The sequence below is a fragment of the Schistocerca nitens genome, chromosome 3 (assembly GCF_023898315.1).
Source record: "Schistocerca nitens isolate TAMUIC-IGC-003100 chromosome 3, iqSchNite1.1, whole genome shotgun sequence".
Taxonomy (NCBI): Eukaryota; Metazoa; Arthropoda; class Insecta; order Orthoptera; family Acrididae; genus Schistocerca; species Schistocerca nitens.
In genome coordinates this window covers 445,603,490-445,616,458 of record NC_064616.1, presented here as the reverse complement: position 1 = coordinate 445,616,458, position 12,969 = coordinate 445,603,490, and the positions used below count along the sequence as shown (strand labels likewise).

Here is a 12,969-nt window from a genome sequence, read left to right as displayed (position 1 = left end):
GAAATCAGTAGTCACAGCACCTTTCAATTATCGAGGTTATGATGGAATTTATTTTAAGATACGAAAAATTGCACCAGGATGCTCTTTTCCCCACAATCTTCATAAGTATTGGGTCTGTGGTATCATATTTAACCACTCTGAACAAGAGAATGTGGTACATCAAGATAACACTTTTCTGGTGTATTATCTTGACTATGAATAATAAATATTATGCCTATATTTATCCACAGCAAGAGAATCCTGCCCATTGTCCTTTAATTCTATGGCTCCTTCATTCCTGCTATATTCGCCGAGATTCACAACAACATCAGGTCGGTGGAAACTGATGATTAGAAGCCTCAGATAAGATTTTCCCCCATAGTGATAAATCTGAATGTTCTCTTTTAACCACATTCATTCTGTTTTTAATTTGCCTGAAATGAGGGTGAGTGACACCATTCTAAATTTTAAAGAACCACTGAAATTGATGAGTCTTCCATTGGATGTTAAACTTAACTGCTTACCATGACTTACTGGTCAGAAAGCACAGTTCACAGAAGCTCTGGATAAATTAAAATGTTTTAGATATAATTCATGAGGACTAGCCTGCCTGCTGCAGTTTTATAAAGTTGTTGCAACTTGTTTAGGAATGCATAGTATACAGTTCTGTTAGACCAGCCTATCTAAATATATTAGGTTTGATGCACCACCGAGGAATTATACTGGCCACTGTGGTGTTTAAGACTTGTTCCTCTACCAGTCTCCTTGCTGAGGCTGGGGAGCAGCCACGCATGGTGGAAAAGTATGAGGTATTTAGTGCAGAGCTGCTTGTAATCCTAAAGTCATTGGATAAGAAACAGCATCAGGGTAGCAAAAAATGTCTCATATTCTTCATTTCTCTTAGTGACTTACAGGCAAAACAACAAATTTGATTGGCAGAGAAAATATTACTAATATACAAATACCAAAAAAAGATTTGTATCACCCCGGTTCCCAGAACTCCTGAAGATAGGCGTTGACTGTGGATATTGTATCACAGACACAGTCCCTATGACTGTTCTGCGACTTCTCTAAACCCACCCAAAGATGTAAACAACCATGCATGAGCAGCACTTATTAGAACGAGGGGGTCTGACAGTCAATCAGCTCCAATCATTCCACCAGGAAGGAGGTACACGGCTCATGTTGTCTGTGATTCAACCATGCCTAGATGGTCAGTACCATGGTTCGATCGCGTCCTCATTGTTGCTTTGTGCCAGGAAGGGCTCTCAACAAGGGAAGTGTCCAGGTGTCTCGGAGTGTACCAAAGCGATGTTGTTCGGACATGGAGGGGATACAGAGAGACAGGAACTGTCAATGACACATCTCTCTCAGGCCACCCAAGGGCTACTACTGCAGTGGATGATCGCTACCTACTGATTATGGCTCGGAGGAACCCTGACAACAACGCCACCATGTTGAAGAATGCTTTTCGTGCAGCCACAGGATATCGTGTTACAACTCAAACTGTGCGCAATAGGCTGAATGATGCGCAGCTTCACTCCCGACGTCCATGGTGAGGTCCATCTTTGCAGCGCAATACAGATGGGCCCAACAACATGCTCAGGATTGGCATCACGTTGTCTTCACTGATGAGTGTCACATATGCCTTCAACCAGACAATCGTGGGAGATGTGTTTGGAGGCAACCCGGTCAGGCTGAACACCTTAGACACACTGTCCAGCGAGTGCAGCAAGGTAGAGGTTCCTGGTGGTCGTGGAAGGTGCCGTAATGGCTGTACTATACGTGAACGTCATCCTCTGACCAATAGTGCAACCATATTGGCAGCATATTGGTTAGACATTTGTCTTCATGGATGACAATTCGCGCCCCATCGTGCACACCTTGTAAATGACTTCCTTCAGGATAACGACATCGCTCAACTAGAGTGGACGGCATGTTGTGCAGACATGAACCCTATCAAGCATGCCTGGGATAGATTGAGAAGGGCTGTTTATGGACAACGTGACCCACCAACCACTCTGGGGGATCTACGCCAAATTGCCATTGAGAAGTGGGACAATCTGGACCAAAAGTGCCTTGATGAAATTGTGGATAGTATGCTACAATGAATACAGGCATGCATCAATGCAAGAGAATGTGCTACTGGGTGCTAGAGGTACCGGTGTGTACAGCAATCTGGACCAACACCTCTGAAGGTCTTGCTGTATGATGGTACAACATGCAATGTGTGGTTTTCGTAAGCAATAAAAAGGACAGATGTTTATGTTGATCTCTTTTGCAGTTTTCTGTACAGGTTCCGGAACTCTAAGAACTGAGGTGATGCAAAACTTTTTTTGTGTATGTAATTTCCAGTTTAGATGGTTTCTATAAATCTGCCAGCATATATGAAAGACAAGTTTTTTCCCATATGTTGCCTAATTCTTACTTCACTTCCTTTTGTTTTTCAACAAAATTTCATTTGTGGCATGCATGCTCAGAGGTTGTGAGTTCTAGTCCTAGTGACCATCTCATACTTTTTTTCACATTTTTTTCCTCCCCCTGGAGCACTCATATACAGGTTGAACACAGATAAACAGATTATATCGTTTTAGCCCAAAACTTGGCTACCTCTAGTGCATTTTTTGCTGCTTAATGAATGTCCTCTACCCTGCAGAAGGCTGGACATCATTGACAAGGAAACAAATGTTTAACAGTGTGGTCTTAACAATAACATTAAATGTTTTCTTCTGTGTAGCCCCATATTGCATGATTAAGCATTGATTTGCCCACTTCTGATCTCAGCCTCTTAATATGTTTCTTAGTTGGTAAGTCCTCATTGTAGTCAAGATGCAACATTTTAGTTTCTCTTTTCTATCCCAGAGAAAGGGTAGTCTTGGTCCTTCATAGTTGCAAGCTTGTTTTTAACAGATGTTGTAAGTTCCGTGGATGTTTTAAATAAACTCTTCCTTGACTTCAGTCCATGTCACTGTTGCGGTTGCAGTTCATGGCCACAGCAGGTCTTTTTGCCCCCATTTTCATTCTTTCTTTCCTTGATCACAGCAGTTTCTCTTCAGATGGTGGTGTTGTAGTGACAGGAAGGGCATCTTGCCCACTGTCACTAAAAATTCCATAAATTAACATGCCGACCCTGTATAGATACAGGGTAAAGGCCAGGGAAAAAGAAAATAAGAATAGGAAGTGGTGGTATTCCAGCCAGGTACTGAAGCCATTCATCTAGAGTTTGTCTGAATTCAAGTCTCATCATGAAATTATGTTCCATATTGTGTAATCTTGTGTATCAAGAGGCATTAGCTATTATTCAATTATTGTAATTAATGACTGTGGCAGCAAATTGGTTTCTGGCCATTATGAAAAAGAAGTTGTGCAATGTACCTTCATGCTTTTGGACATTGAGTGTGGACATGTGTAGAATCTTTTTATAAACTTTGGATTTAGTGTGTGATCTGAGACTCAAAATGATGGCTCCAGCTTTTCTATCCAGGTGGTGATACAATACAGAAATGCACAGCCTTCCTTGTTGTACTGCTATAGATGGTCCAGAGCCATTCTTTGAGTCTTATGTTCCTCCCTTTGTGTGAAACCCATTGTATACAATTTTATTGTTCATTTATTGGTGTGTTTATCATGCACAAAATAAGAAGTGCTACCATTGTATTTAATCGATATTATTGTATTAGATCAGCCACCCGTACATCAATATCTCATATAATGATATGACATCTGTCTCTTCAGTTCAAACATCTATCCAGGACCATGCTTCCATTTTAAAACTGTTTCTAGCCTCCTGTAGTCTCATAAACTAAAAAGGTGGACCAGACATCTAGGTTTTGCTTCACTTAATGCTGTTTTTGCTTTTGGCCACATACAATTATTACTTACCAGTTTTCATCAAATTAACAGAGGGTTAGTACATTTGCAAACTATGACAGTTCTGCTGGCCTTCTGTTGGTAATAAATATCAACTTTCCTAACCTTTGCCCAGTCTGTGGTCTGATTTGACAATTATTAGTAACCACATGAAAGTATAAAATTCAGGTAATGGAAAAACTAATGTTAACTGTGGATATTTCAGTGTTACTCTATGTACATCACATGCTGATCATGTAAAGGACAATTAAATTTGAACTGTTTCCTTACACAGGTGAAAGAAGAGGAATCGGAGGTATTTTCTTTGATGACTTAGATCAACCATCACAAGATCAAGCTTTCAAATTTGTTGAAACATGTGCTGATGCTGTAATCCCATCATATATTCCACTTGGTAAGAGTCTTATGAGAGATATATAAATTATCACAATAAAAATAGGTCCGGTAAATCAGGTAGTTATAAGAAATGATTTCAGTGTTTGTATAATTTTCAATGTGATAAGGTCCGCAGCTGCGATGAATTTTTTGAATGTTTGTGTTCATATTGTGAAGTCAGTGAAAATAACCTGTTCAAAATGTGCTCAGAAATGAGACTGTGACTCACATAGCGTCCTGGTACTATCTGCATATAACCCTAAATTTTAGTATTAAAGTTGCATCATGCTGAATATAATGCCTATTAACAACACAGACTAATTGAAAGAATGGGTGTTGAAAGTACATTATGTTGTGATGCCCATAAGAAATTGAATATCGTGGAGATATTATAGTTTCATGATGTGGTTATGTGGTGCCCTGGTTTCGCTGTTTCACTGCAGCATCGCTCGCTATTGAAAAAAATTAACTGAAATTTGCCATAAATCATTATGAAAAGAATGATAGGAATTCTAGGCCTGTCAGCTACGTCTGTCTGCAGTGGCGTAATATCTTGCATGTCCATTTGCGTACCATACATAATACGAAACATTATGTTCAGACATACGTCCACAACCAGACAAAATAAGTGTAGCACCCATAAGAGGAGGAGGAGGAAACAAAATGAAACTTCAGGGGTATGTGATTTTATTTATGTGATTACAAAATTGATCAAATTTACAAAGAACTTGATAGTATGAGCCCACTTCTGAGCCCGCTTCATCCCATGTAGCCTGGATGCATGCACTGGTTTTATTAGGTAGGATATTATGAAGACATTGTATTTTCTACCAAGGCAACCTGTCCCACAACTGTTGTAACTGGTCCTTGATGCCCTGGATATAGGCACTGATTTGGAGTTGATGTGTGAGCTGATCTCACAAGTGTTCTGTCAGGGTCAAATCTGGGAATCTTGCTGGCCACAGGAGTACCTCAACAGTACACAGACAGCTCATAAAGACACATGTCATATGTGGATGAACATGTCCTATTGAAAATATGAACCACAATTCTGTCTCGTGAAAGGTAAAATGAGGACACAGGTTGTCCGTGATGTACCGATGTGCCATCTGAGTTCCCTCAATCAGTAACAGCTATGACCTGAAGTCATACTCAATGGCCCTCCACAGCATGATAGCAGAAGCAATGCAGTTACGCCTTTCCAAAAGATTGAAAGACTGAGACCCCTACCCAGGTCACCACCATACTCACCAACAATGGTCATCTAGATTATTTCAGAACTGTGTCATCTAGATTATTGCAGGACTGCGATTCATTGTTGACAGTAATGTGACACCATTCATCAACAGTCAGTGCTTCTTGGTCATACCACCGCTCCAAATGCAGCCATTTTTTGTGTTTTGCTGTTAATGGCAGGCTACAAAAGAGGGGTGGTAACTTCCTAGTTTGGCTGCTGTTACTCTCAACCAATGGTGCTGGAAGACAGAATTTTGCAGGGAGTCCATTACATTTTCTTGGACAGAGGTGCAGATGTGAAGGGATCTCTGTGGGAGGGCAGGCACAATACAGTGGCCCTCCCTTGTGGTGGTCAGACATGTTCAACCAGAACCTTGACAATTAGTGTGTCTCCTTTCTTGTTCTCGTGCAGTCCAACATTGAGCCACTGTCACATCTGAATTTCCCACAAATCTGCAAATTGCATAATTTGGCCTCTACCCCTCCCCCTCCCCCCCTCCCAATTGAGATCCACAATGACATCCCTTTCAAAATCTGTCAGGAGGCCATAACACTGCCTCTCACACACAAATAACAGTAATTTACTCTGGTGGCTGATGGACTATATATCACATCATTTGCAGAATACTGTCAACTGGAGTTAACACATTTATTGCAACATCTCACTCATTGATGGAAATCGCCAAGTGAGATAGCGCAGTGGTTAGCACATTGGACTCGTATTCAGGACGACGATGATTCAAATCCTCTACCAGCCATCCACCTTTTAAGTTTTCAGTGATTTCCCAGAAGTACTCCAAGCAAATGCCCAGATGGTTCCTTCGAAAAAGCACAGCTGATTTCCTTCCCCATCGTTCACACATTCCGAGCTACTGCAGCATCTCTAATGACTTCGGTGATGAAAGCACGTTACCCATAATCTTCTATCCTTCCGTCTTTCCTTCAACGGAAATTGTTTTTTAAGTTTTGTGAAGTTATGCTGCTTAGTGCCACCAATAATTTTGTTTCACATTTGTATCCACATGGGACTTAATTTTTTTTTGTCACTATTCATTGTAAGAAATAAGAAAATTCTCATCCTCTTTTTGCCAAAACGAGCCTGACACTGGTGTGTGTCATCATGAGCATTGCTGTGGAGGAGAAGCCAGTTACTTAATCACCAAAATGCACCTCATTCTGTTGTGCCTTATGAAATTGCTTTACTATTTGAAGGTAATGATGCTGCTAAGCTTTGGTACCTTAGAGAACAAATTTGTAACAGACTCTCCTATTCAAATGAGAAAAACAAAGCAATTTAGTTTTTGCATTGGCTTTCTCCTGTTGTGCTCCTACAGTTGTGGTGATGAAGCATCCTCTACTGGCTCAGTTGGCTGATTTCTGGATGCAGTAATTGTTTCCAATGCTGATTTTCCAAACAGAACACAGATTTGATGTTAGAATGTCATTCTTCACGTCCACAATTACAAAATATCCAAACACATGATTGAATTGCATTAAATATACTTTTTGTCCCATAGAATCTTCTTGAGGGTATCATCATGTATGTAGAACATGCCATAAAATCAGAATATGTAATGCATATTTATTTATTAGCGTGTCTATGCTTGGAGAGTGCTGTTACCCCATAGTTGAATATTCAGTTAATGGAAGGCTACTTCTGTTGCTTATAGACATTTTATTAAAGTCCATGACTTGTTTTGTCCTTCACATCCAGACCATTTCCAGGTGGATATTGTGCTGTTGTGAAGCAACATCATTTGACACTGCTTCACAACACTGCAATATCTGCTTGAAAATGACCTGCATGTAAAAGCTGAAACCGGTCAGGAACTTCAAGCCTTTCCACGCTGATGATGAACCTCATTTGACAAGATTTTTCATAGCTGTCACATTCTCCATTCTTGAACCTGACTGTACTGGCATCAATGCATGGTTCCCCCCAGTCGACTCGCATATCTTTTGTGAGTACGTGCTTTGCCACCATGGTGCCTCAGGTCTCGCAGCACTACTTCCCTTTCTGTGCTGCAGGTCTATCCTTCTACTATTCTATTTTCCTCTCTGACTTTCCATTGGATGGCCTGCATGGTCCGATAGCGATGGGTTCTGATTTGTGATTTTGGACACTCACTTTCTTCCCTTCTGGCAGTCTACAATTTTTCATTCTTAACTATATGATCCCTTTGTTGGGCCTGACTTGCTAGTCCTTTTCCAATTGTTACAGAAGTGCAGATTGTGCAGGGTAGGTCACCTAGTGCAGCATATATACCATTTTTTTTCTCTTTTTACCTTTTCTCTCTTGCACCATTCCTTTCTTGCAAAGGTACTGTGCCCAAAACTCTGCACAGTAGCCATTCTCTACGGGAGGGGGAGTGTTGTCAAGTACATACATGGTGGTAACTCTCTGATCACACAGGGACCCCCAATAGGTTCCTGAGCTGGAAACTACCAATGCAAGCCACAGAATATGTGGCAGTCATGGCTGGCGCATGGGTACTGGGTGCTGTGGTTGAGTGGAACCTATGGTGAGAGTCCCCATTCAGAGTGGTGGTATCATGGTGGAAGATTTGCACATGAAGCAAATTAAACTTTCTTCCATTGGTGGCTGCAAGGGAAAGATTATTATAATGCAGAGAGACATAAACCCACAATGTTTTCTTCCCTGGCTACACTGAGGGAAGAGGGACAAGCCAAATATCTGCATGCGAATCACTTCCCCCAATACTTGACATGTACTAGGACTGAGGGGGATACCTTTAATGCAATGAAACCATTATTTTTTGCCAAAAATATTGAAGACAAGTGTAAGGAAGTTGGGTCTCTAGGTAAAATGCAAAATGGTTTGTTATTAATTAAAACTTCCTCTGCTGCCCAATCTACTGCTCTCCAGGCATGTGATCGTCTGACGTACCTGTGATCATTGCCCCGCATAAAATTTTGTACACAGTACAAGGAATCTTCTACCACAGAGACCTTACACTCCAAACAGATGAGGAGCTTTGTGAGGCATACATTATACCAGCCTTCTACAAAAATTGCCCAAGGATAATTGTATGGGCAAAGGCACCTTTGTCTTAACCTTTGAAAGGAATGTCCTCCCGGAGAAAGTTAAGATCATGGTGTGCAGGTTAGATGTGAAACCGAATGTTCCACCATCTATGAGGTGCTTCAGATGTTCATGCCTTGGGTATATTTCATCTCACTGCATGGTGGACCCAAAATGTGTGTGTTGTGGACGATCACTCCATGAAAATAGTCCTTATGAACATCAACCTTTGTATGTCAACTGTGTGAAACATCACCTGCCACGTTTGCCAGTTTGACCACCTTTCAAGAAAGAACAGAAGATCCAGGAATACAAATTTACTGGCCACCTGTCATATACTGAAGCACAGAAGAAATATGAATGCCTACATCTTGTGCATATGACAGTCAATTATGTCAATGTTACAACCATCGCTCCCCTCCCTCTATTTTTCCCTCCTCTCCTGTGGATTCCACAAAACTGCATTCCACACACAGCTGGAAAAGCATTCTCCTTCTTTGGCATCCACTGGTGACTTGGCTCCCTCTTGGAATCCCTCTCCCGAGAAATGTCCGAAATTGAGGCACGGTGCCAAATAATGGCAGAATGGTAGAAGACGACATGGCCTGTGGGTTCCAGTGCTGTCCGCTCTTACTCTGCCCCATGCTCAGTGTGGTCGTCCCCTTGAATGAATCTTGCCCAACAAAGGTTACAAAAAGGAGGAGGAGGAGGAGGAAGAAGGAGGAGGAGGAGGCTCCTCCAGTGCCCGCAGAGGCACCAGATCCCACCATGCAGTCGGGTTCTCAGCCAATGTTTGTGTGTTTGGTTCCATCCTCACTGGTGACAGGCAGTGATAATGCAGTCTGGCCGGTCCTCCTGGCCCATTCACAGCTAACCTGGCTCCCAGTCTTACGATCATTCATTGTGATTGTAATGAGTACTACTGTCACCTACCAGAACTACAGAACCTTATCCTTCCTCTTCTGTGGTCTGCATTGCTCTCTAAGAAATGTACTTAACTGATGACTATTCTCCAATGCTCTGTGGGTATTGCACATTCTGTGGGAACTGTGCTGGTCCTGAGAGGCCATCTGGATGGGGCTGTACTTTGGTTCATACAGATGTCTCCGGTGAATGGAGTCCCCTTTGTACCTCGCTGGAGGCAATAATGGTGTGAGTGCAAACGAACTCAGCGATTACCATTTTCAATGTTTACCTACCTCCAGGCAGGCCACAGTAATCCAACTACTTCCACTCCACCCCCTTTTCTCCTTCATGGGGGTTTTAGCACACACCACCTCCAATGAGAGAGTACCATTTTATCTAGTAGGAGCCTTCTAATTGACTAGTGTGTCACAGACAATAATTTTTGCTTTCTCAGTGATTGTGCTCCTATCCACTTCAGTGCCCCCAATGACGGACCAGTTTGTTGATACCTTCACTGTAGGATATTTGACTTTGTTGTCAGAGCTGAAGCCTCACCTCTGCTTCCCCCACCTCATCACTGTCAAAGTGAAGTTCTCAGAGGTATTCTTTAAGTTTTGGAAACAGATGAAAATCAGATTGGGCCAAGTTGAGACTGTATGGAGGGTTTCATTAAAAAACCTTGAGTAGTTTTCACATAAAAAATTCAGAGGCATTACCTTTCAGCACATTCTTGTATAATCTAAACAGTGAACATATAACTTGAAAAAATGTTAATTGCACATACAAAGATACCATCAGTTAAAGTATTACCTATGGTGAAGACAAAAAATCCCTGCCCAGAAAGTTTTTCAGCATTTCATGCACTAATATTTATAGATATCAGTAGAAAGATAACCAGCAGAAAAGTATGGCAAAATCACAGCATCTGTTAGCTCTACAGATATATGTGAGAATATTATTCTGCATCTTTATTGTTGCAAATTTTATGTTGTACGTTAGTACTTCCAGATGATGCTGCACACTTTCAGTTATTCCGGTGTTCTCTGAATGAAGTGATATTGGATTGTATGGACCTTCAGTTTTTCATTTCTTCAGGTGAGGCACAGTTCAGCCAGTCATGGTATGTGAACTACCAGAACACTCACAATTATGTATCAGAAAATCCTCATCAGTATGATGAAAAGCCATTGTGTAATGTCAAGATTAGTGTTTTGCTACGCAATTTGTGGGCCAGCTTTCTCTTGGTCACCCTTTAGAACGCTGTTCTTTTGTTCAGGTTTGTTTGATATAGTGTCACTGACCCGAAATGCGAAGAATACTAGAAAATTAATGACATGAAGGGTGGGAGTCCCATAACTGACATTGCTCAAATGCTTACAGAGCATTTTGCCGGAATTATCAACACTGCCATTATCAGTGTTGAAGTAGGGAGCTTGGAACATTTGTTCCAGCTATGGTGAATCCTACAGTGCCCCCTTTGTCATACAGAGCTATGAGCTTTTTTGTTACATTGAGAGACATATACCACCATCTGGTCACAGTAATGACCATTATAATATGTTGTGTAGCATCAGGTGGAATGCAAAGGATTCAGAGCAATTTTTTGTCTCATGAAGGAAACAAGTTTTAATCATTCCCCTGAACCTTTGAAATGCTGAATTAATCTTCAGTTATTTCTCACAATAGCTACATGGTAAACACAATGTAGCAGATATGAAAACTACACCCTTGTGGGGCTTTTGCAATCCAAACTGCACTCTTTATCCTCAACAGCAACAACTGGAAAACATTCAATATTCACTGTGCGCATAATTCAGTGTGCAGTGATGGGTGGTGTATTTACAGTGTATGGATGGGAGTTAGCTTCAAAGGGATAAAAATAAAACTTCTTCACTGCATACATGGTGGACAGAACATGTTTTCTGATCCAGGAAGGTGGAAATAGTTCCAATGCACATCAGAAATGTTCTTTGAAGTGAAAGCAATTCAGTATACCGTGCTTTTTATCAGTTGCATGCCCTACATCTACATCTACTACATTTATACCCCCAAAAGCCAACTTACAACTTTGGGGAAGGGTACTTCCCATTCCACTACTCTTTACCCTCTTCCCAGTTCTATCTGTAAATAGTTGTGGACAGAACAATTGTTGGTAAGCCTCTGGTATCAGCTTGAATTTATCTGAATTTTCTGTCTTGGTGATTTTGTGATATGTACATTGGAGGAAGCGACAAAAAAATGTACATTAGAGGAAGTGACAAATTCATTTTAGCTGGGAGATCTTCGAGATTATCGGGCAGCCTCTGCTTTTTGGCTTTAGATATTTGCCTTGAAGTGATTGTTCCTTTGCACCACCCAGAGGACATCTTTGACTTAAGGAATGTCACGGACACAAACATCAGTTGCTTTCATTAAGATAAGTCAAGCATATGAAGAGGTTTCAAGGCATGGGCTATTTCATAAATTATTACAACTTGTTCCATGCAGACAGTTGACAGAACTAGATGACAACATGTTATCTGGAAGTACATCTGATATTCCTCCAACACTGTCCAGGAAGTTTGGCTTTGTGGATGACTGGGCAATAGCTACCCAACACAAAACTGTCCAATAGACTGACACACAGAGCCCTTGAAGGCTATTTTAAATGGGACAGATTTCATCATGACTTGCATCCAAATACATTGGGATTGAGTTACATAGGACACTTTGTTTTAAGGAGCACTTGACATGAACATCAGCTGAGCTCAAAATCAAACATAACATTTTCCATAAACTGTATGGTACTAGTTGGGAATCATCAGCAGACACACTTCAAGTATCAGCACTCATTTTGGTATACTCAACAGTAGAGTACTTCATGTCTGTCTGGCCTAATAGTCCATATGTAAAAAGATAGATATACAACTTAATGAAATTGTGCACATTTGTAGTGGGTCAGTAGGATCTACTCCCACAGACGTTATCTAGCTTGAACTACATTCCACCTCCTGATATCAAACAGAAGAGCACACTACTATGTGAATACCAGAAAATTGCTGATAACATTGAGTTTCCAATAATAATATATTTTCCTTTGGAGCAAAAAACATTAAGGTAAAAATATCCCACTTTTATCATAGCCAGGAATCTTACAGAAATTGAATCCGGTGGCATCAGTGACTGGAAACACTGTTGGTAACACAATGTCTGATCTGCCTTGCACCCAGGAGAACCCCCTGGATTTGGTCAGCCTCTGACAATTTGGAATATCTTGAAGTGCATTTGAATGGGTCATGGAAGATGTGCAGACACTCTCCCCAAGTGCGGCAAATCCTCATCACCATCTTGTGTCTGTGGTGCAGAATGACAGGCAGTTGCTCATGTTGTGTCAGCATATCCTGCACATCACTACAAGGGTCCTTTTGAAGATTTCCTGACAGCTATGAGTGTTGTGATAAACTACATAGAAGACCTCAGTGTTCACCTATTGCTGTTGTGATTTGTATTATATTATGCTGGAGAACTATGTTGAAAAGTTGACATGCAGTTGTTTAGTCATTGTTGTACATGTATAGCTT

The 12,969-nt window shown here is 41.1% G+C and overlaps 1 protein-coding gene across 1 annotated transcript in view; it reads left to right on the top strand.

Moving 5' to 3' along the window:
* LOC126248376 (oxygen-dependent coproporphyrinogen-III oxidase) overlaps nt 1-12,969 on the top strand; it is a 94,135-nt gene that overhangs the window by 67,789 nt on the left and 13,377 nt on the right. Inside the window, exon 6 of the mRNA XM_049949309.1 lies at nt 4,124-4,243. Within this exon, the coding sequence (XP_049805266.1) occupies nt 4,124-4,243 (120 nt within the window). The remainder of the gene's footprint in view (nt 1-4,123; nt 4,244-12,969) is intronic.